General features: G+C 47.5%; 4 protein-coding genes across 11 annotated transcripts in view; 2 read left to right on the forward strand and 2 right to left on the reverse strand.

The window, feature by feature from the left end:
- Nucleotides 1–633: 633 nt before the first annotated feature.
- LOC117225977 (protein APCDD1) lies at nucleotides 634–5,111 on the forward strand. 4 transcript variants are annotated; one of them, XM_076525279.1, is made up of 5 exons: nucleotides 634–763; nucleotides 1,053–1,194; nucleotides 1,276–1,513; nucleotides 1,601–1,990; nucleotides 2,058–5,111. In XM_076525279.1, the coding sequence occupies exons 1-5, from the start codon at nucleotides 721–723 to the stop codon at nucleotides 3,048–3,050; spliced, it is 1,806 nt and encodes a 601-aa protein (XP_076381394.1). In that variant the 5' UTR covers nucleotides 634–720; the 3' UTR covers nucleotides 3,051–5,111. The 4 variants fall into 4 exon arrangements, with proteins under 4 accessions (XP_076381394.1, XP_076381396.1, XP_033335763.2 ...); XM_076525281.1 differs by having other exon boundaries at nucleotides 1,601–2,345; XM_076525280.1 differs by lacking the exon at nucleotides 634–763 and having other exon boundaries at nucleotides 1,064–1,194.
- Nucleotides 5,112–6,633: 1,522 nt separating this feature from the next.
- On the forward strand, nucleotides 6,634–8,563 carry l(1)10Bb (BUD31-like protein). The gene is made up of 3 exons (XM_033479878.2): nucleotides 6,634–7,028; nucleotides 7,148–7,270; nucleotides 7,377–8,563. The coding sequence occupies exons 1-3, from the start codon at nucleotides 6,935–6,937 to the stop codon at nucleotides 7,592–7,594; spliced, it is 435 nt and encodes a 144-aa protein (XP_033335769.1). The 5' UTR covers nucleotides 6,634–6,934; the 3' UTR covers nucleotides 7,595–8,563.
- Nucleotides 8,564–9,899: 1,336 nt separating this feature from the next.
- LOC117225980 (uncharacterized) lies at nucleotides 9,900–19,025 on the reverse strand. 4 transcript variants are annotated; one of them, XM_076525275.1, is made up of 6 exons: nucleotides 18,216–19,025; nucleotides 16,422–18,120; nucleotides 15,773–16,329; nucleotides 15,492–15,686; nucleotides 15,193–15,407; nucleotides 9,900–14,596 (listed from the first exon to the last, which is right to left on the reverse strand). In XM_076525275.1, the coding sequence occupies exons 4-6, from the start codon at nucleotides 15,586–15,588 to the stop codon at nucleotides 11,717–11,719; spliced, it is 3,192 nt and encodes a 1,063-aa protein (XP_076381390.1). In that variant the 5' UTR covers nucleotides 15,589–15,686; nucleotides 15,773–16,329; nucleotides 16,422–18,120; nucleotides 18,216–19,025; the 3' UTR covers nucleotides 9,900–11,716. The 4 variants fall into 4 exon arrangements, with proteins under 4 accessions (XP_076381390.1, XP_076381389.1, XP_076381391.1 ...); XM_076525274.1 differs by having other exon boundaries at nucleotides 16,422–18,134; XM_076525276.1 differs by having other exon boundaries at nucleotides 16,422–16,664; nucleotides 17,489–19,025.
- Nucleotides 19,026–19,175: 150 nt separating this feature from the next.
- Nucleotides 19,176–23,031, reverse strand: part of FoxK (forkhead box K) — a 4,988-nt gene continuing 1,132 nt past the window's right edge. The window contains exons 2-5 of one of the 2 annotated variants that reach the window (XM_033480212.2): nucleotides 22,581–23,031; nucleotides 22,204–22,463; nucleotides 21,938–22,040; nucleotides 19,176–21,833 (exon numbers count right to left, since the gene is read on the reverse strand). The exon at nucleotides 22,581–23,031 is cut by the window's right edge and continues 323 nt beyond it. In XM_033480212.2, the coding sequence (XP_033336103.1) occupies nucleotides 21,659–21,833; nucleotides 21,938–22,040; nucleotides 22,204–22,463; nucleotides 22,581–23,031 (989 nt within the window). In that variant the 3' untranslated portion in view covers nucleotides 19,176–21,658. Of the gene's footprint in view, nucleotides 21,834–21,937; nucleotides 22,123–22,203; nucleotides 22,464–22,580 lie in introns of those variants that run through there. The other variant, XM_033480213.2, reaches the window with a different exon arrangement.

Raw genomic sequence — 23,031 nt, forward strand, 5'->3', positions numbered from 1 at the left:
CGTAACACGCGTCGATACCGTTAACCCTTCGAGTACCGAGTCTCGGAAGTCCTGTGTGCCAGAGTCGTTTTCATTTCCGACCGTTCCCGACTCGTACCATTCCGACTCACCGATCGATCGTGTTCGCACGTGCGAGGGTTCGACGATCGAGCCGATGATCTATACGTATACGCGCACGCGTGTATCATCGAAACTGGCGAACTATGCGTATGTACGCCGTACGTAACGTGTTCGTACTTGCAACCTGAAACGAGAGGTAGGAAAGAAAAGTCCGCGAGGGACAGGGCGCTTGGTGCGCGACGCGACGCGAGGAAACGCATGGAGCATGTTGTAAGAACGAGCAAGGGTACGTCGAACGATTCGGTACGAAAACGAAGTTGAGAGTCGGCGAACAGACGACTCGAACGATCTCGGTAGCTACCGGACGAGGGAAGAGAGATATGCAAAGCGAGTAATGGATCGCGGATCGTGCATGCTAAACGCGTGGTCACGCGTCACGTCCACCATTGTCCGATTCGTGGTGAGAAAGTCGGGAAGGGATAAGGGATACGGATAAATACCGCGTTGGGGTGGCTTCGACGCGAGTCGAGTCTGTCGGGGAAAATAATATTCCTTCTCGAAGAGAGAAGCGATTCGCCTTCGACCTGTCCATTGTACAGAAAACAGTGTATAATTTTGAATTTCGAGGTTCGAGCTTCGAGTTTCCGGAAAGAAGAAAACATGCTCCTGTTGTTTGTCGGCATTACGCTTTGTCTATTTGCGGGTAAGCGAACTAAAAAGCGTTTGGCCGATGGAACTCGCGATATTTGGCAAATCGATCGAATCGCGTAGAAGCCGTGGATTCGATGCTATTATACGCGTGTACGTGCTTACACGCGTATAGAGCGTCCGCGAGAAGATTGCACAGATTTCGACAGTGGGATGCTATACTCTTAGGTATACGTAGTCCGCGTACAGCAGGTAGGTATTCTCTGTGCCACCTTCTCGGTAAGTATAGAGTATGGAGTATAGAGCGTAGAGTACAGAGCAAGCAGAGCCTATTTTTTGCGCAGATTTCGGTCGGAGTGGTTTTCCAATATCGCTGAAGGAGGATCATCGATGCGACACGATCATGGAAAAGGTTGCTTCCGAAGACAGAGGCACGACTACGGACGATTCGCCGTTCAAGTTGCATTCGATTTGGTTGTCGCAACAGTGAGTGGCGTTCGATTTCGAAGCGGCCGATCGCGAGCGATCTCGCGACTCGCTTCGTTCGAAATTGTTTTTCTTTTTTAGGTGCGAAACGCGCGCCGGGCCCGAGCAGGCGAATACGATAAGAAAATACAGTTTCTTCGCGAACGGAACGTTCGTTCTGATACGATACCATTACGCGGACGAGTCGTGCAGCATCGCTACGTACGCCGTCGTAGCTCGTGGTTCCATCGAGATTACGTCACCCTCCGTCCGGATCTCCGGTGCGACCGAAGCGAACGCTCGGTTGGACTCGGTTCATTTGATACCATTCAACGGACAGGTAGTAGACTCGACGCTCGCGTAACTACGCGTCCACGGAATTCTCTAGCCGATAGGTATTGATCGAATCCGCTTCTCGATGAACAAGGTTGCGCGTCGATTTCGGCGCAGAATAAATGCGATTTGCGGCAGCGACGACACCGTGGGAACAAAGTGGCGCCCTTACCGGGCCGAGCAGATCTACGAACGGTCGATTTACGAGGACGGTTCGTCGGACGCGAACGTCGATGCCCGCGAACTAAAGTCGAATTCGTTCGAAAGTCGTTTGCGGATTCCGAAGAATCGGGACACGTTGGATTGTTTGGAAAGGTTGGGCATCGAATTCGCGGAACTGAGACTGGTACGAGTCGAGAAGAGAGCATCGGGAGTGGAACTGCTGCTCGGCGAGACGTCTCCTCGAAGCGCGAGACTCTGGGAAGCGTCTGGCGCGCGGACACCGAACCGGTTGCAGTCCATGGCGTTGCTACGCGCCGATACGGTAATCGCGATCGTCCGATCGTCCGACCCTCTGACGCTCGAACCGTGTTCGTCTCCGTATGTTTCAGCTCGCTCTCTGTCCAATTTGTGGGAACGTGTTGCGCGCCACGCAGTACAGTCCACCGTTGTTTCATCAAGCTCCGACGCTCCCGGCGCAGATCGGCGGTCTCTGGCTGAGCGTCAAGTGCGAGAGCGTCGACGAAGGGTTCTGGGCTAGAAGAGTTTTTCGAATTTATTCGGGCGGAGGTCGTTGGACGGCGCGTTGGACGTATTACACCGATCACGCGTGTTCGATTCCATCGTGTACGGTCGTGGCAACCGGCAGTACCGGCGGTACCGGGCCTTACGCGCGACGCGAACGGTCGCGACGCGGGCTAGAGGAATGGGGCGAGAAACGTCGGAGTCCCGGCAGGCGAGAGAGAGAGAGACTCGGCCAAGGAACGCGAGATCGTCGGCCAAATTCGAGCTCGTTCCTCGGTCGCGGAACCTTTCGTTTCAAGGACTTTGCCGGACCGTCCGGAGAATCGGGCAAGCGCTCGAATCTCTATTTTCGGATTTTTCGGATTTTTCGAATTTTCCAAATGAAACGCCCCTCGGCGGCCGGCGTTTCTTGGTCGAAAAATTGTCTGCCGCCGAGATACGCCGCCGCCTTCTCGGAGGCTTCCGCGATGCCAGCGTTCGAGGCGAGAATCAATCTCGATTGGAACGGCGATTACGCTTTGCTTTTAGCTTCGTGGAAGGACAACGTCTGGGAGGCTCCTCTTCGTCGATGCTCCGACACGATCTCCTCGAGCGATCTTCGAGCGAAAAGTTGCGCGGCCGATTCGAAGTCGTGGCAGAGGTTTATTTTCGTCTTCGCTTTTTCCGACGAGCTTTCCATTCTGTTCGCGTTTTGTCTCGTCTCGCGTTGCAACGACCACGATTGCTTCCTCGAGTATCCGATCCTTCTATTTTTTACGTATTGGCTGAAATTTGTTTCTTTTCGAAGCGTACGAATCGATCGATCGTCTCTTCCGATCGGTACTTTGCACATTCCGATTTGTGTCTGCTGTTGGACATAGAACGTGTATCGATCGTTTGTGTTTTTTATCGCGATGGCGAGCTGCGTCGCGCTTCCTTCGATTTCTTTGGCCGACGCGAAACTACGTACGCGTGTAGTTAGCGAATTGTAAATAGCGCGCGATCGCTCGATCACCGAGCGATCAACGAAGAATAAACATTGAAGCGCGAACCGGATCTTGGATCATAGTTGTACCTGCGTACGTACGTTGTACGTACGTACATACGTGTACGGTCTACGAAACGGACGACGCCTTGCCTCGTCTCGTCTCGTCTCTTTTCGTTCTCGCAACCGAGCGAACACGATGTTTCGGATATTCGACGCGATTACGATTGCCTGAACACGATGTAGAAATTGTAGAAAGTGATTCGAAAGCGCAACGTTTATGGCTGAAACTTTTAACGAAACGAAGAAAAATCGTATTCGATCTCGCCGTAATCGATCGTACACGGTGTACGGTCTACGGTGTACAGTGTACAGCATACTATGTATGCGCGTGGTACAGTGTACACGAAGCATACGTACGTATCTTAAGCGTTATCGTTGTATGTACATTGATATTGATACGCGAGTGTGCTCTGAAATATACGATTCCCATTTCGCGCATCTCGTTTCCCATCATCTCTATCCTGTTCTTTCGCTTTCCGTTTTCCTTGCCCTTTCCTCGTGCATCCGCACCTATAACTCGCATCCGCGTCTATCGTATATACATATAATATATGTATATTTTAGGCAAGGAACGAAGGAAAGATGACCGTTCTCGCGCGAACTGTAGTAGACCGCGCGTCACGACTCGCGACAGTTTGTTGTCTTGCACCCGACGTCGTGTATTTAATAATAGATAAAAAACGTGGGCGTTCGAGCCGGGAAAAGAACGAGCCCGAGTCCAGAGAGCAGAGCATCGGTAACCATGCGACGAATATCGAGTGGATCGAGTGTCAAACGCGCGTCGCGAGACGCGAAACGAGAATGCAACGCGCGTTCGTGCGTATTACGTATGTAAATATGTACATTGTAGTTTCCCGTTGACGCGACTGCTTTTCCGAAACGTCCGCTTCGAAGGGTCCGAGTTGTCCCGAACTGCGAGGCGAAAAACTACGAGTCGATAAAGGTTCGATGGTTGGTACAACGATTCGTGCAACAGCCAATATACGTGTGCGCGTGTATGCGCATAGATAGTCCCGAGCGTGGAACGAGCGAAACGCGAAACGAGAGAATTATCGATCGTGCGGCCACGTCGCGGAGGCAACGAACGAGAAGAAGACGTTTGCGGTCCACGCAGCTCGAGACGCTCGAGACCAGGATTCGAGTCGTGAAATGGGAACGTCGAGACCGATCGCAACGATCTCCGATGACAAATTTTCCAAATCTTTTAAACACGATGACGTTGTCGCGGAAGAGTCTCCTGGGGCTTACGATCGTTGCGACCGTTGGATTGATCGCGATCACGTTATCAACTTCGAACAGATACGATCTCGAACTGCGCAAAAGAGATGGACTTTTGTTGGAAATGCTAAATAACATTAGCAGCGAATTGGACAGACTCGATTCGGGGTACGACGGTATGGCGACACAAATGGATCTTGCTAAACTTCGCTTGGTACAGTTGATCAGTTTGCATCGTGAAAATCTTTCGGCTTGCGCGATATTCCGCGAAAAGCGCAAGAAATCCGCCACGGAGAGAATTCCGAGAGACAACGGCAACAACGATGATATCGATGTTGGTCGAAAAGAGATCGATAAGGTAGCCGACCAGGAACAACTGTCGCGCAACAACGTTCCAACGTTCGATTAAAATTCGATCGAAATCAAATTCGAGTATGCACGCTTCTCCGAGATGCCTGTTCTACTCTGCCGATGTGCGATTCTGTTTATTTTCCTAGCCTATTTGATAGCGTTTCGTCGAGTTTATAAAGATAAACGAGTTCGTTGCATCTCTCTCTCTCTCTCTCTCTCTCTCTCTCTCTTTCTCTACCTCTACCACGATACTAACGATTGTATCGACCAACCGTATGTATTGGCAATCGCTAATTATTTTTAATAATTATTACGTTACCTATAATATCTTATCGAATTAAGAGAATTTGATTCTTTTTTTTTTAACTTTAGTCATCGATTCCTGTATTCCGTCGTTCTCTGTTACAGCGAGTTTCTCCTGTTACCATTTGTCCACCTTTTCTTTCTCCTCTGTTCGATAGTCGTCCTTTTCTGTCCTAAATATGTAACACAAAGGGTTCATTCCGTTAACATGTTGAAATAAATAAATAAATAAATAAATAAATAAATAATTGAAGAAACAAGTAAATAAATATATTGCGAGTGGTTCGCATTGTCAACGAATCGAACCATTCCGGATGGAACATTTGCAGAAGTTGCCACGGTCAGCCTCGCAAACGAGAGATTCGGATGCTCCCGTGTCTATTTTATCCGTTGATCAAAAAGGTTTGTTACGCTGCGTTTTTTCCTCTTCTCTTTTCTTTTCCTCCAATCCATTCTATTCTATTCTATTCTATTTTCTATCGTGTTCCCTCGTTTCTGCGATAAAGTATTGTCGCCGGTTGAGGCATGTACTTGGACGAATACAGGGTATCGACCTTACATACCAGTCATTGCGCGTCGACAGGGGCGACAGGAGAGACGAGGATTTCTGCGATGGACGAGCCAAACGATGACACGCAAGGTGAATTCCTTTGCGTCGACTCGGAGACGTTCGAACCGAAAGAATCGTGGATGAAGGGAGTACCAGCTGTATTACGACGTGCTCGTTGCAACCGATTGCGGACAGCACCGATTCAAACTGATCAACTTTTTCCATTTGTGACCTCATTCTCGACCTCGCAACCTAGACCTCGAACTTGGCTCGCTCATTGTCTTTTCGCAGCAATCTACGGCAGAAGTTTGAATTTTGTATTCATAGAGCGGAAGGAAGTTGAAGCGAACGATATTTCGAAATCAGATTTCTGCACGATCCAAAAGTCCAAAAGCTATCGAAGGATTGCGGTCGGATGCACGATCAGTTCGAACGTTCAGCGATCCTACAAAAACAACGGATAGCGATTAGCCACGGCATTCGTTCAAATTTGAAATATGATCGAGCGTTCTCGTAGGCACATAAGATTACCACCATTTTGAACAACCTCGACGACAAGTACGCTCTGTCTCTGGTAGAAATGGTAGAATTGTCCAACGTCTTAGACTCTATTACAGCTTGCGACGTAAATAAACGACATTTAAGAACATCGCGAATAGCAACATCGAGGAACGTAATTAATTGCTCTTTGAATTTTGGTGAACTATTATGATAACTAATTATATTTTGTGTTGTTGTCGTTTGGTTTTCTTACCGATACAGGACATTCTCCTGAACAGTTCCGCACCCTTGGTTTACTTTTTCGTGTCCTAATTTTACCATAATTAATTTTACTAGGCGAGCCTGCATTCTGCGCATGCGTACAATTGTGGCGCCTCTTTAGTAGAAAGAACGAAACTCCGTACGATGTCCGTACAGCGCCGATCGAAGCAGCGGTGGCGAAACGATCAAACTATTAGCCAAAATCGACTCTATGAATTCCCCTAATTTTTTCTAATCCTATTGCACAGTGTAATTCATTATCGGTGTAACTTACAATGAATGGATGCGGATGAATCGTATGCACGTACATATATATATATATATATATATATATATATATATATATTTGGGATACGTGACCAAGGAGAATCCAGCTAGTATCTACTATACGCGTAGGCGTCCATCGCATCGCGGATTTACAACAAATACCGACGATGAAAACGAAAGTGACGGCGATAGCTCTCGGTCTCGGTTGTTAAGATACGTACATAGTTGTTTCCTTTGCAAAGAAACGTTTGGATCAAAGTTGCAAGATGCCAAAAGTACGAAGAAGCAAGAAACCTCCACCGGACGGTTGGGAATTGATCGAGCCAACGTTGGAGGAACTGGAGCAAAAAATGCGAGAAGGTAACCACAATACTCTCTGTATAGGTTATGTTTGCGATAGAATATTATTATTTCTTCTTTTTGTTCGCATTCGTAACTATTGTACGTTATTATTTGTTTATTCGTTGATTCGATTGCAGCCGAAACGGAACCTCACGAAGGCAAACGTAAACAAGAATCTTTGTGGCCAATTTTTAAAATTCATCATCAGAAGTCACGGTACATATACGATTTGTACTACAGACGAAAAGCTATAAGCCGTGGTAAGGAGCATTTGTAAATGATTTTCGGACATGGAAACTTGATTTTTACAAATTTAACCGCGGTAGCAACGATCGCGACAAGTTTATTTCCTTCCTTGTTTTTCAGAACTGTACGACTACTGTTTGAACGAGAACATAGCTGACAAGAATTTGATAGCAAAATGGAAGAAAGTGGGTTACGAAAATTTGTGTTGTTTACGTTGCATACAAACTAGAGACACTAATTTTGGAACAAATTGTATTTGTCGAGTTCCAAAAGGAAAACTGGAAGAAGGTAGAATAGTGGAGTGTATTCATTGCGGTTGTCGAGGATGTTCCGGATAACCTATGCCAATTAAAATAAGATGATCTCGACGATCAGCGGTCCATCGACGTATACGCCATCGAACCGAACTTATTTGGAAAGTTCGTGTCGCGCCTTAAATTCGCGCAATTACTGGAAATTTTTTGTTTCACCGTGCGGTTTCTCAAAGCCGTACATTTGTTGGGAAGGCGCGTTGCTCGTAACGTAATTCGACACGTGCTCAACGAGTCCGAACTCGTTGCTCGAGAGATTCATATGTGAATGAAAATAAACGATTCCTGACACGATAGAGAAAGAGAAGCGTACCTTGCTTGTTCGAAAGACTGGCTGTCGTCCTTTTAAGTTTTACTCTGGAATCAACGGACGTTTTTCGTTTTAGAAATCTGTATATATCTCTGAGAGACGAACGTAAATTAAAAATGGATCTGGACGAGTAGAAAATTCTTGTAACGAGTCTACATTCTACCGTATGGTAATGGTAATGGTAATGGTAACGGTAACGACAATGATAATGGTAATGTCGATGTCAATGGCAATGTCAATGTCAATGTCAATGTCGTCGTTGTCGTCGGAGTCCAATGCAAAACGATTGTGTTGTCATTCTTTTTTTTTTTTGGTTCTCCTGTCTATAGAAAAGAACGGGCGAGTCCGCTTACAGTTGTTCGATATAAAACTCGATGACATTGGTTTGAATTTCTTTGTGGGCACACGTTTGCGTACCTTGAGTGGTCGATAGAAATGATTTGTTCGAATTTCGTCGAGGTGATTCCGTGGTAGTAAGCGGTTTGTTCGATGCTTTGTCAACGATTCGTTTCGCGCCCGTTCCAGTGGACGAACGTGAAACAAGAAAGCGAGGTTCCGGTGTTTCGAAATCCTCTTTCGAAGTTTGAGTACCGATACCGATGATCTGCCAGGAGTATTTAATAGAACATGTATAGGCCGATGTATCGTCGGCAAAAGTTTCCTGTACTAAACTTTCTAGAAGCGTTCTCGACGTTTGAGTACTTTTGCCAATTACCTGCCACGAATACTTGATTTTACAAGGATACACGTTTCCCGAGGGACCTGTTACAACGTTTAGCAATTGGTCGCAACGTTCGAGAGACTTGCCCGTCGTTATTCCTGTCGTCGCCACGGCTTCGGTCATCGTCGCCGTTGTTGCGGTTGTTGTCGTTTCGGCTGTGCAGGCAGGCATCGATGGAACGGTGAACGCAATAGGTATACCAAAGGTATCGGTTTTAAATAGTCGCACCGCTTTATCGAATATCGTTGTTAACGCATCGTTCGATAACCAATCTATTCTCTGTAGATCGGTTAACAAGCGCCGCGTTTCCGTTTGCTTTTCGTTTGCTCCCGTCTGGAAATCTTGGATCTTACGTTGGTCGAGCTTGATTCGGCGTTTGCGAGTTTTTCGTAACGGAAGATACTTGGAAACGGAATCCGTCTTCGAGAATGGGACGCGAGGTAAACCTAACATCGGAGAAGGAAACTGCAGTACTTTTGTTTCGTCGTTGTCTCGCGATCGCCTCGAGGCGGCTGTATCGTTAAATGGGAGTAACGTCGAGCTCCGGTGGGCGTTCGAGACCAGTTTCTTCTCCCGATCGCGGAATCGGTTTGAAAAGTTCTGAAAACGTGTGTCGTTGGTTTATCGAGATCAACCCTTATCGTCGACGATGAATTTGATTTCGATTAAGTTTTACCGTGCACGGATGTCGAAGGGGTTGCGTCAAAAGCGGTGTGGTCGGATCGTTGTCGCGTTGCCGCGATCGAATCGCTTTTACTCTCCGTTCGTGGAAGCTCGAAAGAAAGCGCGAACTTCTCGCGACGCGAACGGTCTTGGTTATCGGCACCAGAACATTGTCGGTAATTAGTCCGACAACGGATGTCGGCGATCGTATCGATATTTTGGATTCGTGGCCTCTGTAGACGCGATCGTACCTCGTTACATTTTCAATCGCCATTTCATAATCTGTAATATTATCGTATTTCTTTCCTTCGCTTTCCTCTTTTTTTCTTGTTAGTGTCGCTAGGAACTCGACGATTTGGATGTCGGCGGGCGAAACGTGATAAAAGGTTGGAAGGTATGCAAGATATTATGGCGGTACGGAGAAAGAGATTCGGTGTCATTTGTGCGCGTAAACAAAATCGTGTCGTCGAAGTTCGTGGAAAACTTCTGGCTGCGCAAACTGTTGCATAGCCGAGATAATTTGACTCGTTGTCGGTGAACCTGGCGGATCTTCTCGTATACGTACGTATACGCGACATGCGCGTTTCGTCTCGTCGAGAAAAAGAAAATTGTCGACGACAAAGAAGATCGAGTATCCGTCTGTTTTACCTCGTTGACGAGGATATCTTTTTATTTGTAAAAAATATAATAATGTAACGACGACGCTGCTGGCAGTAGCAGTTATGTTCGCGACTGTAGTAGCTACTGTGATACTGGCCGACGATTACGAGAACGTTGGTAGCAGCCTGTTACCAACGGGTAACAGCAATATGGTATAACGACGACGTTTCACACGATTGCAACGATACCATGTAATTATTGTACGTACATGCTAAAGAGTCGACGATATCGACGACAACGAGTGCAACGGTACGAACGTGCGAACGTCGAGACCGACACCAACGTCGCTCGCGCAGCTTCGGTGCGTCGAACGCGTAACACGTCGACGGTACAAAACGGTAAAAAAGCAGACGATAACGTAACCGTGATACGCGGATGCGCGACAAAATTGATTCGTAACGTTGACCGTTGACGCTGCAGATTCTGTCAAATGATACGAAACGATAATTATAACGATAACTACAACTGTGTAACTAACTGTAACTGTAGCTGTCATTGTAACGGTAACAATAACGATAACCATGGTAATGGTAATGGCAATGGTAACGGCAATGGTAACGGCAATGGTAACGGTAACGGTAAGAGATAACATATACGCTCGCAAACACAGAGATCACTTTGAAAACACTTTGATCGATACATCGATTGTGACCCGTAAGTGGTTGATTTCAACGCGGAAATTATGAAAATGAGTAAAATATTGATTTCTGCGACTCAAAAGTGGTCAAAAGTGGCCAGCGAGTGTGTGTCGGCTTTAATGGAACGATAACGATAACGATAACGATAACGATAACGATAACGATAACGACAACGAAACGCGAACGATCTCGTTCGACGCGTACAAGCGTAAACGTAAACGTAGATTGCAGATGAGCATGGTGTGGAATATGTGCGCGTTACACGAGCTTCTGCCCGTGATCGCGTGAGCGATCTATCGCTGTCGATTCGCTAAGATATCCGTTGTGAATTTTCAATTAGGAAACTATATACACACACACACACACACACAAAAGAAGACGGCTTTTCGCAGCCACGTGTCGCAACGAACGATTCGCGTGGCTAGATAAATGCTCCTTAGGGGCTCGTAGTTTTCCGCTAAAAATAATCGATGCGCGTCCTATTATTCTCGATATATACAAGTTTGTTCGGCATATTCTCAAAGAATAACGCACGCGCGTGAATTAGAGACCGCGCGCGTGCGAACATTCGCAGGCACTCTTGTTGGTAACGTAACGCGAATAGATTGTACATACGTGTAGCGAGATTTCGATACCGATTCGGATTCCGACTCTCTACCACGATCCCGATCCCGATCTCGACGATCGCTGACGCGTTTTCCCGTTGGTGTGCTTTCAAGCTTGTCGGCGCACCTCTACGATCTACCGAATTAACGCGTCCTTCGTTTAATCAGCTTCGACCGGTCGTTTTCCACGCTACGGCTACGGTGCTTGTATCTCTACGTATAGTCGTTTGTCTACCGATGTATCTATGCGATCGGTCGATCGGGTTCGCCTTGCTCCTCTTTTCCTCTTTCTCGATCGATCGGACGAGCGAAACGAGCGAAGCGATAAAGTTTCTCTGAAAGATTTACGCTCGGTCCGGTGACGCGAATAATCGCGCAAACAGAGGCGAATAAAGGAGCGTCGGTTATCGACGTATCGACGGCATGTCCGTTTCGAGATGCGGCGTTATCGGCCGACCGGTGGATTCGGACTCGGTGAACGAAGAGCGAAAAATTTCGGAGATCGCGATCGAAACCGCAACCGCGACCGAGTAGTTGGCGTCCGGGTTTCCGTCAATAGGGTACGTGAATGTTTCTCGGTGTGGAGCGACGCCTGCAAATCTTGCAAACGGTGATCAAACATACGAGACCGAGTAGCACCGCGAGAGCGGCGCCCAGACCGGCGCCGGCCCATCCGGCGGAACCGACGACGCTGGCGAGACCGCCGACACCGTTACCGGATCCAGCCTTGTTCCCGCGAGCACCGAGCACGTCGGCTCCGCAAGTTTCGCTCGATTCGTCGTTCGGTTCCTCCGCTATCGCCAATAAACCGGTACCGTTGTTCGTCTTTCGAAAGCCGGACCTGGGTTCCGGCGACGGGCAGTTGACCACTCCGTTGCAGACCAATCTCGTAGGTATGCAGCCGACGTCGCCAGGACACCGAAACCCGCACACCTCTTCCAGCTTCTGCGTGTTCAAAGCTCCCGAGTTGTCGCGGGGCAAATGATACAGCTCCGTCCAGGCGATCTTGAAAGCGGCTCTCGCCGGGGCCATCGAACCGGTGAACTGGATGATCACGAAAGGCCATTCCGATTCCTCGTTCGGAGTCAAGGACGCCTTTTCGGGCGACGCACCTATCGGCTGTTGCGTTTGAGTCTGCGACGGTGTTTGCTGATTCTCGTAATTGTAACCGTAACCGTAACTGTAACCGTAACCGTAGCTGGATCCGGATCCCGATCCGGATCCGGGTCCGGTACCGGTACCGGAGCTCGGCCCGGAACCGCGTTCGCCGGACGTTCGAACTCGTGTCGGAGAAATCTGTGCCTCCGAAATGATCGGCGTGTTCAGGGCAGAGCTAATGTTCTCGCCGCATATCCCGAGAAACGGATCCGGGTCACCGGGCAAAAAGATTTCGAGCTTCCCGTCTTCGCAGGACCTCGAGGCAAATTTAATTTTATCGAAGTGCAGCCACACGTCTCGATCCCGATTCACGCGAAGTTCCCAAATACATTTGATGGAACGAGGAGGTGCGACGTATCCGAGCGCTTCGTAATGCGGAAATTCGACCTCGCCGTTGGTGGTGGCTTCGAGAACCGCGGGTCCGCACAACGGGCTATGAGCAAACTCGTATTTCGCCTCGAACAGCGGCAAGTGATGCTTGAAATAACTAGCCGCGGAATGCGTTCCGTCCACCAATAATTTTAACTCGAGCTTCTCTCCTCGCGAGATTACGCGCGCCACCGGTTTTCCGTCGACGCCCGGTCCCGATCGACAGATGCAGTGACCGCCCTTGTCGGCGCCAAGATCTTGTTGTTGCGATTGCTGATGCTGATGCTGATGCTGATACTGATACTGATACTGATACTGCGACTGCTGTTGCGGTTGTTGTTGTTGCTGTTGTTGCTGCTGCTGCTGTTGCGGTTGCGGTTGCTGCTGCTGCAGTTGGTACTGCGATTGTTGTTGTTGATGCTGCTGGTGCTGGTACTGTTGCGACTGACGCGACTGTTGAGACTGTTGCTGGTGATTTTGGTAAAATGGTTGCTCGCCGGGAACCGCGACTGTCGGTTCTTTGATGATCAATTTGTCGACGCGACTGTCCCAACAATGCCCGCATTGCGCGTACGGATGTTCTTTGAAGGAGACCGACTCTACGGTGAGAATGACGCGGGCGTACAGCCGTTTGTCCGTGAGGAAGGTATAAACGCAGGAGAGATCGGCGGGCGGATCGCCCGGCCGTTTGTAGACCAGAGTGTTCAGCGGGGACCGCAGTCGACCGGAACGCGTTTTCCACGAGGCGAAAATCTCGTCGCACTCCGTTCCGGGAACGGGCTCGCCGAACCTCGTCGCGTTGAAGAAATCGTAGTGCGCCCAATAGTAGAGAGAGCTGCCGGAATAGCTGCCCGTTTTGCTCTCGAATTTCACGAACAGAGCGTTCGAGCTCGACACGAAGTCGTGTTTCTCCATCGGCTTGCTGAACGTGTCGCAAAACGTTTTGATGATCTTCGCGTCGTCCGGCCAGTCCGCGTCGTAGAGAGTCAGGCTCTCGCCGCAATCGCCTTCGTAAGATTGTATCGGCGACTCGATGCGATTCACGCGGAAACTGGGAAAGTAGAGTCTAGCGATCTCGCCGATCCGACCCTTGAGCAGATAGGTGCAGCTGGTGTGCGGCGGATACCAGTGAGCCACCGAGAGAAATATTCCTTCGTTGCCGGTCAGCAGGGATTCGCTGTTCAGCAGCCAGTCGCAGCTACCGTTCCGAACGCCGGCCGTTTCCACGTGGCCCGGCCAGTGGTCCACATTGAAGTGGAATCCGGTGTTCAGAAGCGGCCCGGCCGGCGACGAGACGAACTCGACGTACAAGTCTTCGCTGGTGCCGATTATGCTGTACGGAAATTTTCCCATGCCGCAGAAAGTGCCGATCACCGGGCTGCTCTCGTCTTTGCCGTCGTAGACGCGTATGTAATCGTACGGGCAGTGCTCCGATCCGGAACTTATCGGTCTCATCGGGCAAGTCATGATGTTCTCGCATCTCTGCCCGTCGATGTTGAACTCCTCGTTCTCGATGTAAAGCTTTATGAACGGTACCCGCGTGTTCATTCGGTACTTGCAGTGCAACGCGCGCGGATAAATGCCCGGATAGGCCGGGCTCTGCACGTAGCACGTTTGCAGCCGACAGTCTTTGAAGACCCGCTCGCAGTAACTCCCCGGAACGATCTCGCCCCTGCGATTCGGATACAATTCCGGATGTTGCCCATATCGCTTGTACACTTCGAACTGTTGCTCCGCTCGAGTATCGAAACTGAAGTAGGTTTGATCGGTGAAGTTGTCCGCGTGAAAGAACACTCGAACGAAATTTGTCTCGGAAATGAAGGTCTGCTGTTGTTCCGATTCACCGCAATAGACTCCGGGGTCTTTTCGGTTGCTCACCTCCGTCTTCGCGTTCCCATCGACGATCTGTTGTAACAATAACAATAATAATAATAACAATAAGAAGAAGAAGAAGAAGAAGAAGAAGAAGACTTATCGATATATACATATACAATGGACGAGCGAAGCATTCGCACACCTTTTCACACGCGATAACTAAACGAAAATTTTAAATATGTCTTTCCAGAGTCAAAATCGTGTGTGACAAAACTACGATTTTTGCCATCTTTAACTTCTCGTACACAACGTCGACCGATTTCGATTGTGCTTTCGGCATAAGTTATCCTCGTAAATTATCAAGATCTACGAAAGCCATTTTTAAAATTTTTATCATAGACTCGAATTAAAAGGTTAGACATCGAGAGACTTTTTTATTTTTTATTTTTATTTTTTTTTCGTCATTCCAAGTAATAGCAAAATTTAAAGAAAGCATTTTAGTCGTTGCCTGGTATACTCTGGTCCCTCTGTCATCTAAAAAAAAATTCAAGTCATTCGATGCAGTTTTAAGAAAGTTTTCGCGTTTCAAAAGATGCGCGAATACTTTTATACATATATATATAAACAGGAATGCGTCGTCGTCGTCGTCGTCGTCGTCGTCTCGTAAACCTGTAGCGTTTACCTACCTGCAAGTAACCCCCGGAACAAGTGGTGGCGTTCTCGAGCACGCCAACTTTGAACTTTTTGAAGCGAACACGTAAAATCAAGTCCCGCGGTGTCGAGCGATACGCGCGGAAACGATACGAGCAAAACAAAGGCTTTCCCCAATTCGCTGCGGTTACAGCTGGACTCGATACGTCATCGTATATTTCTACGGTCTTGTTGCAGTGATCGCGATCCGCTGGAAGACCGAGAGCATACATTTTAATTTCTCTTTCCGATCGATCGCTGACGAAGCAAGAGCGGATACTATTTTATCGCTTACCTCTGCGGCTCGCGGCAGGACTATGGGTGGCAAAGACGAGCAGAAAGAAAGCGAAAATTCCCCAGCCCCAACTGTTCGATACCGTTGGCGCACGCATTCCAAGGGGTGCCACTTTTAACTCCTCGAACTGTCAATCCGACGTCGCTCGCGGGTTTTCCGTCGTTATCATCGTTCGCTGTTGTTCACCCGCACCGCCTGCAAACACAAAACCATGGTCATTTACATGATCGTCCGTGTCGATTCTATTCCATCTCCTGCCATCTTCGTCTCCACCGCCACACCTCCACCGCCGCGACCGTCACCGCTGCCACCACCGTCACCACTACCACCACCACCACCACCACCACCACCATCGTTGCCGTCGCTGCTACCACCATCGTTGTCGTTCGTTCCCTCTCCCCGAATCCTAAGCAACTCGTTCTTGCCTCCATTGTACAGTTCTTCGTTTTGTTTTTGCACGTGCTCGAATCGCGAAGCACGATGCAATCGTGAACCGCGTTAAAGAGAATTCTTGAACGAGAAATGATTTACTCTCTTTACGCGAATTAACCAAGCCGGAAGTTGCTCGTTCGCTCGAGAACGGGGCTATAATTGGTTGAATCCGTGTTAACTCTCCTCTCGCCGGTGATTCAGAACCGAATAAATCGCACATATTCTTCCTTCCTTCTCGCTCGGAGCAATCGCAGCGGTCGAAGCACTCGCAGGGGTCGAAACCCAGTCTGCGACCGCGTCGCTCTTTCGTTGCTCTTCCTATTTTCAATGTCGTTTCGGATCTTCCGGACTTGGTCGAAAACAATTCGAGATCGTGACGCCGTATCGATCGTAACTCGTGACCCGTCTGAAATGAAAAAACGACGCGTTAACATTTCGCGGATACACTTTCTACTTTCTGGTTAAATCGATTGAAAATATGGAAATAACAGACAGCACCTTGTACGATGATTCGACGATACGCTCGTTGGCTTTTATCGGTTTCTCTGTTGGTTCGAGTCCCAAGGGGTGAAAAATCCAACGTCGGTTCCAGTTTTTCTCAAGCTCCGGATCGCATCGATAACACGAATGCCTTTTTCCCCCAAAACATTTCTCAGGTTATCGTGTTCACCGAGAAACTGTACGCCAAATACTGCGCTCGCGCAGACAGCATTCTCAAAAGATCGTGAACAGCGAATTCCCCTTGTACGATAAAACGAACGTTTTGCTTAATTTTCAGCCGTGAATCGTGAACCGCCACGAAACAATCGATTATGATATTTCAGATTTATGGCAGCGACGACGCTATACCTTGAAAACCTGTCCGCACCCTTGTTCTCAGTTAGTTGGTAATTGGTAATTAGCAGTTTACAGTTATTATTGTTACCTCTAACCATTTATCGTTTCACCGTATAGGCACATGATAGCAAACTCCGTGTGGCATGCACGCGTTTCGCATCGACGAACACGAAAAACATTACGATGAATTTTATTTGACGAGTCAAAGGTAGGTGCGCGTCGACGATTACTCTCTGCGCGCGAAGCCTTTTATACCTATATGAAGTGTAAAAGTGTAAGAACGTAAGAGCGTAAGAATACGAGTTGTCGGTTCGAAACGCGAGAACGACGTCTACAACGATACCGGTTAAGACGTTATACCGTACGGCACGCACTTGAATCCTGAAATCAAATTCGGACGAAGATTCGGAAGCGCGAACGTCGAGGGAGTCGAGTACCAATTAGAATATGGATTTAACGCGTATCCAACTACGAATGCAGGATCGACGTTAACTTTTGCAACAGGAGGGTTAACGACATACCAAATTTATAGTAACGCTACGAAATTGAGACGATGAAATATAGACTGTAACGGTAGGAAACAAAAATCTAACAGCTGCGAAGAACTGCGAAACGGAGCGAAAAGAGGAGACTATAACGGTGAGAGAAACATATGCGAAATGAAAAGAGTGACGGACGATCTCGCGGTAACGAAAGAAAACAAAATATAGATTAAATTGGTACTATACCGATTAGAGTACTGATCTTCCATGAACGGGAGAAGCACGGAGCTTGGACAGCGCCTAGATAAAAGATTGCCGATAGCTGGACGATGGACCGACCGTCTAGCTGGCTGGCTGACAGGCTGGCTGGCTGGCTGGCTGGCTGGCTGGCTGGCTGGCTAGCTGGCTGGCTGGCTGGCTGGCTGGCTGGCTGGCCGACCGACTGGCTGACGGCTGGTTGGTTGGCTGTCTGGCTAGTTGGTTGGTTAGCTGCTTGCTTGGTTGCTTGTTTGGCTGACTAGTTGGTTGGTTAGCTGCTTGCTTGGTTGCTTGCTTGGCTGGCTGGCTGGCTAGCTTAACGTCCGACGAGAGATTCGGGTCGAACGTCGCGCAAGCTCGCTACACCCCCTTTCTTCTTCGTTTTCTCTCTCGTCGTCTCTCTCGTCTCCTTTTTCTTCTAGCTCCCTCCCACCCAACCACCCTCTCTCTATCCATCTATCCGGCCTCCTCGTCCACGTTTCTCCCTTTTCTCTTTCAGTTTTCCCTAACACGCGTAGAGCCCTTTTCAACGCGTACATATTTTCAGATTTTACCTTCTTTCCGCTCTGCCCAACCGTTTCTGCCTTCCGTGCTTCTTTTTCCTCTCCATGCTTTTCCTCCTGAAACGTTATAACTAAATATGAACTCGAAAAATGGTAGTCGACAAAAATCTACCGAAACCTGCGTTTCTATCAACAAACAAGATATTTATTACCTTTCCATTTATAAAACCTCTCCTCGAATGTTTTATGAATTTCTTTTTGGCGTTGGTCAACAATATCGACGTCTTTACCATTCGACGTATTCGATGAAAAAACAATTATCTACGATCGGATTTATCGACAAACATGTACACCGTTTCTCCGTTTATAATTTACAAATTAACGCGTTCGCGCGTTACGTCGTCGAATTTCTTCGTTCTCCCTTCCTTATCCTTTCTTTCTTTCTATCTTTCTTTCTGCCTTCGTCGAGAAAGCAAGGTATAAGCGAAACGCGCGTCGATGGTAACCAAATACAAAAATATCGATGCATCGTTAAATAATGAAACGATGTAGAAACGAAGCCAGAATCGCGAGTTTCGTTAATCAGGATGTGGCCAATCCGACAACCCTTTTAATTTGACGAACGGGGACTTCGTTCCTTTCTCTCGAGTTCGTTCTTCGACCCAATACGGAGCAAATCGATTTGCAAACTGACAAATTGAACGGCAATGTTTCTAAAATGAATTATAAAAATCGGGATAGGAACACGAATAAAGGCACCGAGGATTAAACGAAAAAGAGAAATTGAGGTCAAAAGAAAGGAAGAGAGAAAGAGCGAGTGAGTGCATATATGTATGTCTATGAAGGGGGGGGGGGGCAGAAGGACAATCGATACGTAAAGAACCAGATTTGCAAAAGTCGGTCTACTTTTGCGAGTCGACGAATTCGAACGAATCACTGATACGCGACGTTGCTGTTCGGCTTACACTGCGTATCGCTTTCGAAATATACGATCGTCGATGATCGATCGTCGTGAAACAAAATCGATCGCGAGAAGAAGATCGGTTTACTTGGTAAAAAGTGCGTTGCGACAGACGGTTGCAATTTACTAGTTGCTAGTTCCAAGTGCTCGCTGATACTTTGGACACGTTTAAGAAGATGCGCGCGTAAATTGGAGAAAACATTCGTGAATATTCGTTTAAGAGTTTATTTACAAGTGGCAACAAAAATACTATCACCTCTTCCTGTATGATTATAGTACGTTAATAACTTTTATCGGATAAACAGGCACGTCGGAAAGAAATTTCAAACGACGTATTCAGCAAAAAAGTATTGCTTGTTTTGTTTTTAAATAGAAATTTTTCACAATCGTACGTAGAACTACAATCTACAGTTCGTGTCTATGGCTCGCGAGCATTTCGGGGAATAGCAACAAATCAATTCGGTTGACTTGACGGCTTGACGGAAACGATTGAATGGAAAGAATGGACAGAATGGAAAGAATGAAACGGTGGAAAACATTCGTCCACTTTTCCCTCATCGACCTCTACCTTCGGCTCCTCCTTCTCCTCCTCCTTCTTCTTCTTCTTCTTCGACTACTCTTCTTACGGTAATAGTTGCACGCTCAACAAAAATATTTAACGAAAGTTTCGAAGAAAACTATGTACCCAGTCGAGTTGATTCGTAAAATGAAAACGAACCATCTCGGCTCTACGAAGCTTGTTTACGACACAAATTGTTTACGGTACAGCTTGCAGTCAATTTCTCAAGGAAATTCAGTTAGCAGTGTTAGCAGAGCATCCGAACACATCAGACTTTTTTTTCTTCCTTCCTTTTTATCTTCTTCCGAACTTTCGAACTCTCTGTCTTTCTTCGTTTATTTGTTTCGTGTCGCATTAACGAGGCTAACGACGCGAGCTATTCTCATAGACGCTGTTCCCTTCCGTTTGAGATTCGACAAACTTTTAAATATGTTACGATTTTACGATATGATTTTAACCACGGTATTAGGTGTTCGACAGCGATTAGTCTTAGAAGAGTTACTCGCGCACTCGCCGATGATTCGGCGAAAGCTCTCACCGTACGTATCCTCGTACGTACACAACGTAGCTCAAAAACACGAAGGAAGCATTCGATCGGACACGTGCATACGCGTCTCTGCACGCGTCTCTGTACGCGCACGCACGAAAGCGTCCGCGCTGATATACATACATGTACATGTACCCGGACGGGAATGCACACACATACACGCGCGCGCGCGCGCGCGCTCTCGCATACGTACATACATACGTATATTACATGTGCACGCACACACACACACACACACGCATATATACATATATATATATATATATATATATATATATATATATATATATATATATATATTATATGCATATTTATACATGTACGTATATATCGTATCCTCGGTGTCCCCGAGTAGAGTACCATCGATACAATCTGAGAAAGTTTCCTGCGACCAGTTCTCGACGATACAATCATTTCGCAAAGTGATATACAGTTTCTTTGAGAAATGTATTCGTTTTCAAGAAAAATCGATCTTGAAAGACCGCAACAGGTTTTCAGATTCGATCAACGGACGAACAAACGAAGCGACATTGCGTGCTGTACCTGACACGAGCATACGAATCTACGCTGTCTTTCGAATTGTTTGCATACCCTTCGCGATTCGCCATTAATAATCTTAATAGCTCGTCAGTTAAATAAATGTTATGCTATGGTGAACCGGCGGTCGCGTAGATACGGAGCAACTCGATGCCATTGCTCTACGGCTTACTAATTGTAAACCGGGTGCGCGATCGTGCACACGGTTCCTTCGGATTTGCGGATTTGCAAAATCGATTCTTTTCGGACCAAGCATGCGTCAATCTAAGCGTACGTACAAACGCTCGGATTGCAATTTGTATTCGATGCGGGATCGCGTTCGAACGGATACTGTCAAATATATCGGGACACCTCACCGCGCACGTCGCAAACGCCTCTCTTCGTCGTTGCTGCCAACGGCGACAAGATACGATACCATACGATACGATACGATACGATACGATACGATACGATACGATACGTCACGATACGTAACGAAACGATACGATACGATACGATGCGCGATACTAGAAAAGTTGCGTAAAACTGAACGGCGAAACAAGTTTGAACGCGAAGAGGAAACATCCGGCCTTTTTTCTTCTCTTGTCTTTTCGCAAAGTTCCACTTGTTGCGTCAAACGAGAAATTGAATCGAGTATTTATTATACGCAGACTAAAGAAATCGGTATGTATAAAATGAATGAAAGTACAACATCGAGTGTACGCGTGTACATGTTGTGTTGGTACTCACGCGTACGGAGATGAGGATGCGCGTAGATTTGGATGGGGCATGAACATGTGAGTATGGATCCGAACGTTTCGGTACAAACATGTACGTGTACGAGTACGTGTATGTGTACTGGTGCTCGGATGCAGATGCGGATACGGATACCGATGCCGACGCTGGCTCCGACTCCGACGTTGACGCTAATGCTGAATGCTGAATGCGGATGCGATGCGGGCGCACATATGAGCAGGTATGAGGTACACGCGCGTGCAGATATATTCAACGATGAGCGAATAGCGCGATGTAACGAGTGTCCTACGTAACGGAAACCTGGGACAACAACGATTCAGTGGTCGTCCATTTCGTGAACGCGTTGACGTTTCGACTGAGGCTGCTGATGTTCGAGTGGTTCGGGACTTTCCACGATAGCGAGTGGTGCCGGTGAGCCTGGAGAACTATCCGATTCCTCGTGCGAGCGTTTCGCGACTCCGACGCCTGCGTCGGGACCGATAAAGCTTCCGCTGAATACAGAGTAACGGTCGGTTACAATGAGTCGTCCGACAATTAAATAACACGTAATATGTTTCCGAAGAAAATGAAAAATGATCGGTTCGTTATACGATACCTGTAATTATATGTGGTTTGTACAATAACAGGAGCCGGACTGTACTGACCAGCTGGAGAAAGAGAATGCTCCTCTGTAACGTTTCCGGATACAACGTACTTGTCTAAAACAATTCCGAGGTTGCTTGTTAAGAGTACACGTTTCGCACAGCTGGTGGTAAAAACTGGCTAGAATCTAGACAAAGTCTGGGCACAAGATCTGGGTAAAGTCTGCGTGTGAAAGCTAATAAAAGAAACGAAGAAATCTGAACGGACAGAAACGAATACCTTCTCTTGACGCGTCACCGGTAACACCGTTCGTCACGACGGTAATTTGTTGCATCAGTCGACCTTTATGCGACGTCTGATTCGAAGGCGCGTACGGATGTCCTGGCGATCCTGGCGCCGACTGACTGTTCAATTGACCAGCCGGTGAAGGTACGGAACTATCTGGGTAAGATTCTGGCCCTGGAGAGGCTTCTCTGCTCAGACATTCTGGTGTCATTAGCCCACTGATTCCTACGTGAGACGGCGAAGCGGGGGCGCTCCTGGATAATTTAAAAGGCGAGGATGCCGCATAAACAATCGTGTTTTCTGATTCGAATTGGAAAAGCGCATGCATGCCAATGAAGCGTTTCGAAACGAGTCTCTATATGTTACGATACCTGGATGAAAGACCGAAAGGTGCCCGAAAACAGGGAACGCCGCGTTGTCTTCTTCGTCTGAAAGCTTGCTCTATGAGTTTAGCTTCCGACTGAGGATCTATTCTCCAAAAAGATCCTTTCCCCGGTTCCTCTTGGCTTCTTGGCACTTTGATGAAATAACGATTCAACGAAAGATTATGCCTTATGGAGTTTTGCCAGCCTTTATCGGCGGTTCTATAGTATGGATAATTCTTGGTGATATACGAGTAAATGCCGGATAAAGTGAGCTGCTTATCCGTCGCGGATGCTATTGCTTGAACGATTAATTGCGCGTACGAATACGGTGGCTTGGAATCATCTTTCGGAGGACTACAATGAGCGGTTGTTCCATTCGGGCCATTGCTACCTCCTGTTCTGTAACGAGTCTCGATGCTTGGTTCGGGACTTATCTGCCTGCTCGAGCTCTGTCCTC

This window comes from Megalopta genalis, chromosome 11 (assembly GCF_051020955.1).
Source record: "Megalopta genalis isolate 19385.01 chromosome 11, iyMegGena1_principal, whole genome shotgun sequence".
Taxonomy (NCBI): Eukaryota; Metazoa; Arthropoda; class Insecta; order Hymenoptera; family Halictidae; genus Megalopta; species Megalopta genalis.

Coding starts and splice junctions, on each gene's coding strand:
- LOC117225977 (XM_076525279.1), top strand. CDS start 721: ATGCTCCTGTTGTTTGTCGGCATTACGCTTTGTCTATTTGCGG. Junction 764..1,052: donor TACGCTTTGTCTATTTGCGG/GTAAGCGAACTA, acceptor TTTTTTGCGCAG/ATTTCGGTCGGAGTGGTTTT. Junction 1,991..2,057: donor CGTTGCTACGCGCCGATACG/GTAATCGCGATC, acceptor CGTATGTTTCAG/CTCGCTCTCTGTCCAATTTG.
- LOC117225980 (XM_076525275.1), bottom strand. CDS start 15,588: ATGCGTGCGCCAACGGTATCGAACAGTTGGGGCTGGGGAATTTTCGCT. Junction 15,408..15,491: donor TCCTGCCGCGAGCCGCAGAG/GTAAGCGATAAA, acceptor TCGGTCTTCCAG/CGGATCGCGATCACTGCAAC. Junction 14,597..15,192: donor GTTCCGGGGGTTACTTGCAG/GTAGGTAAACGC, acceptor TTGTTACAACAG/ATCGTCGATGGGAACGCGAA.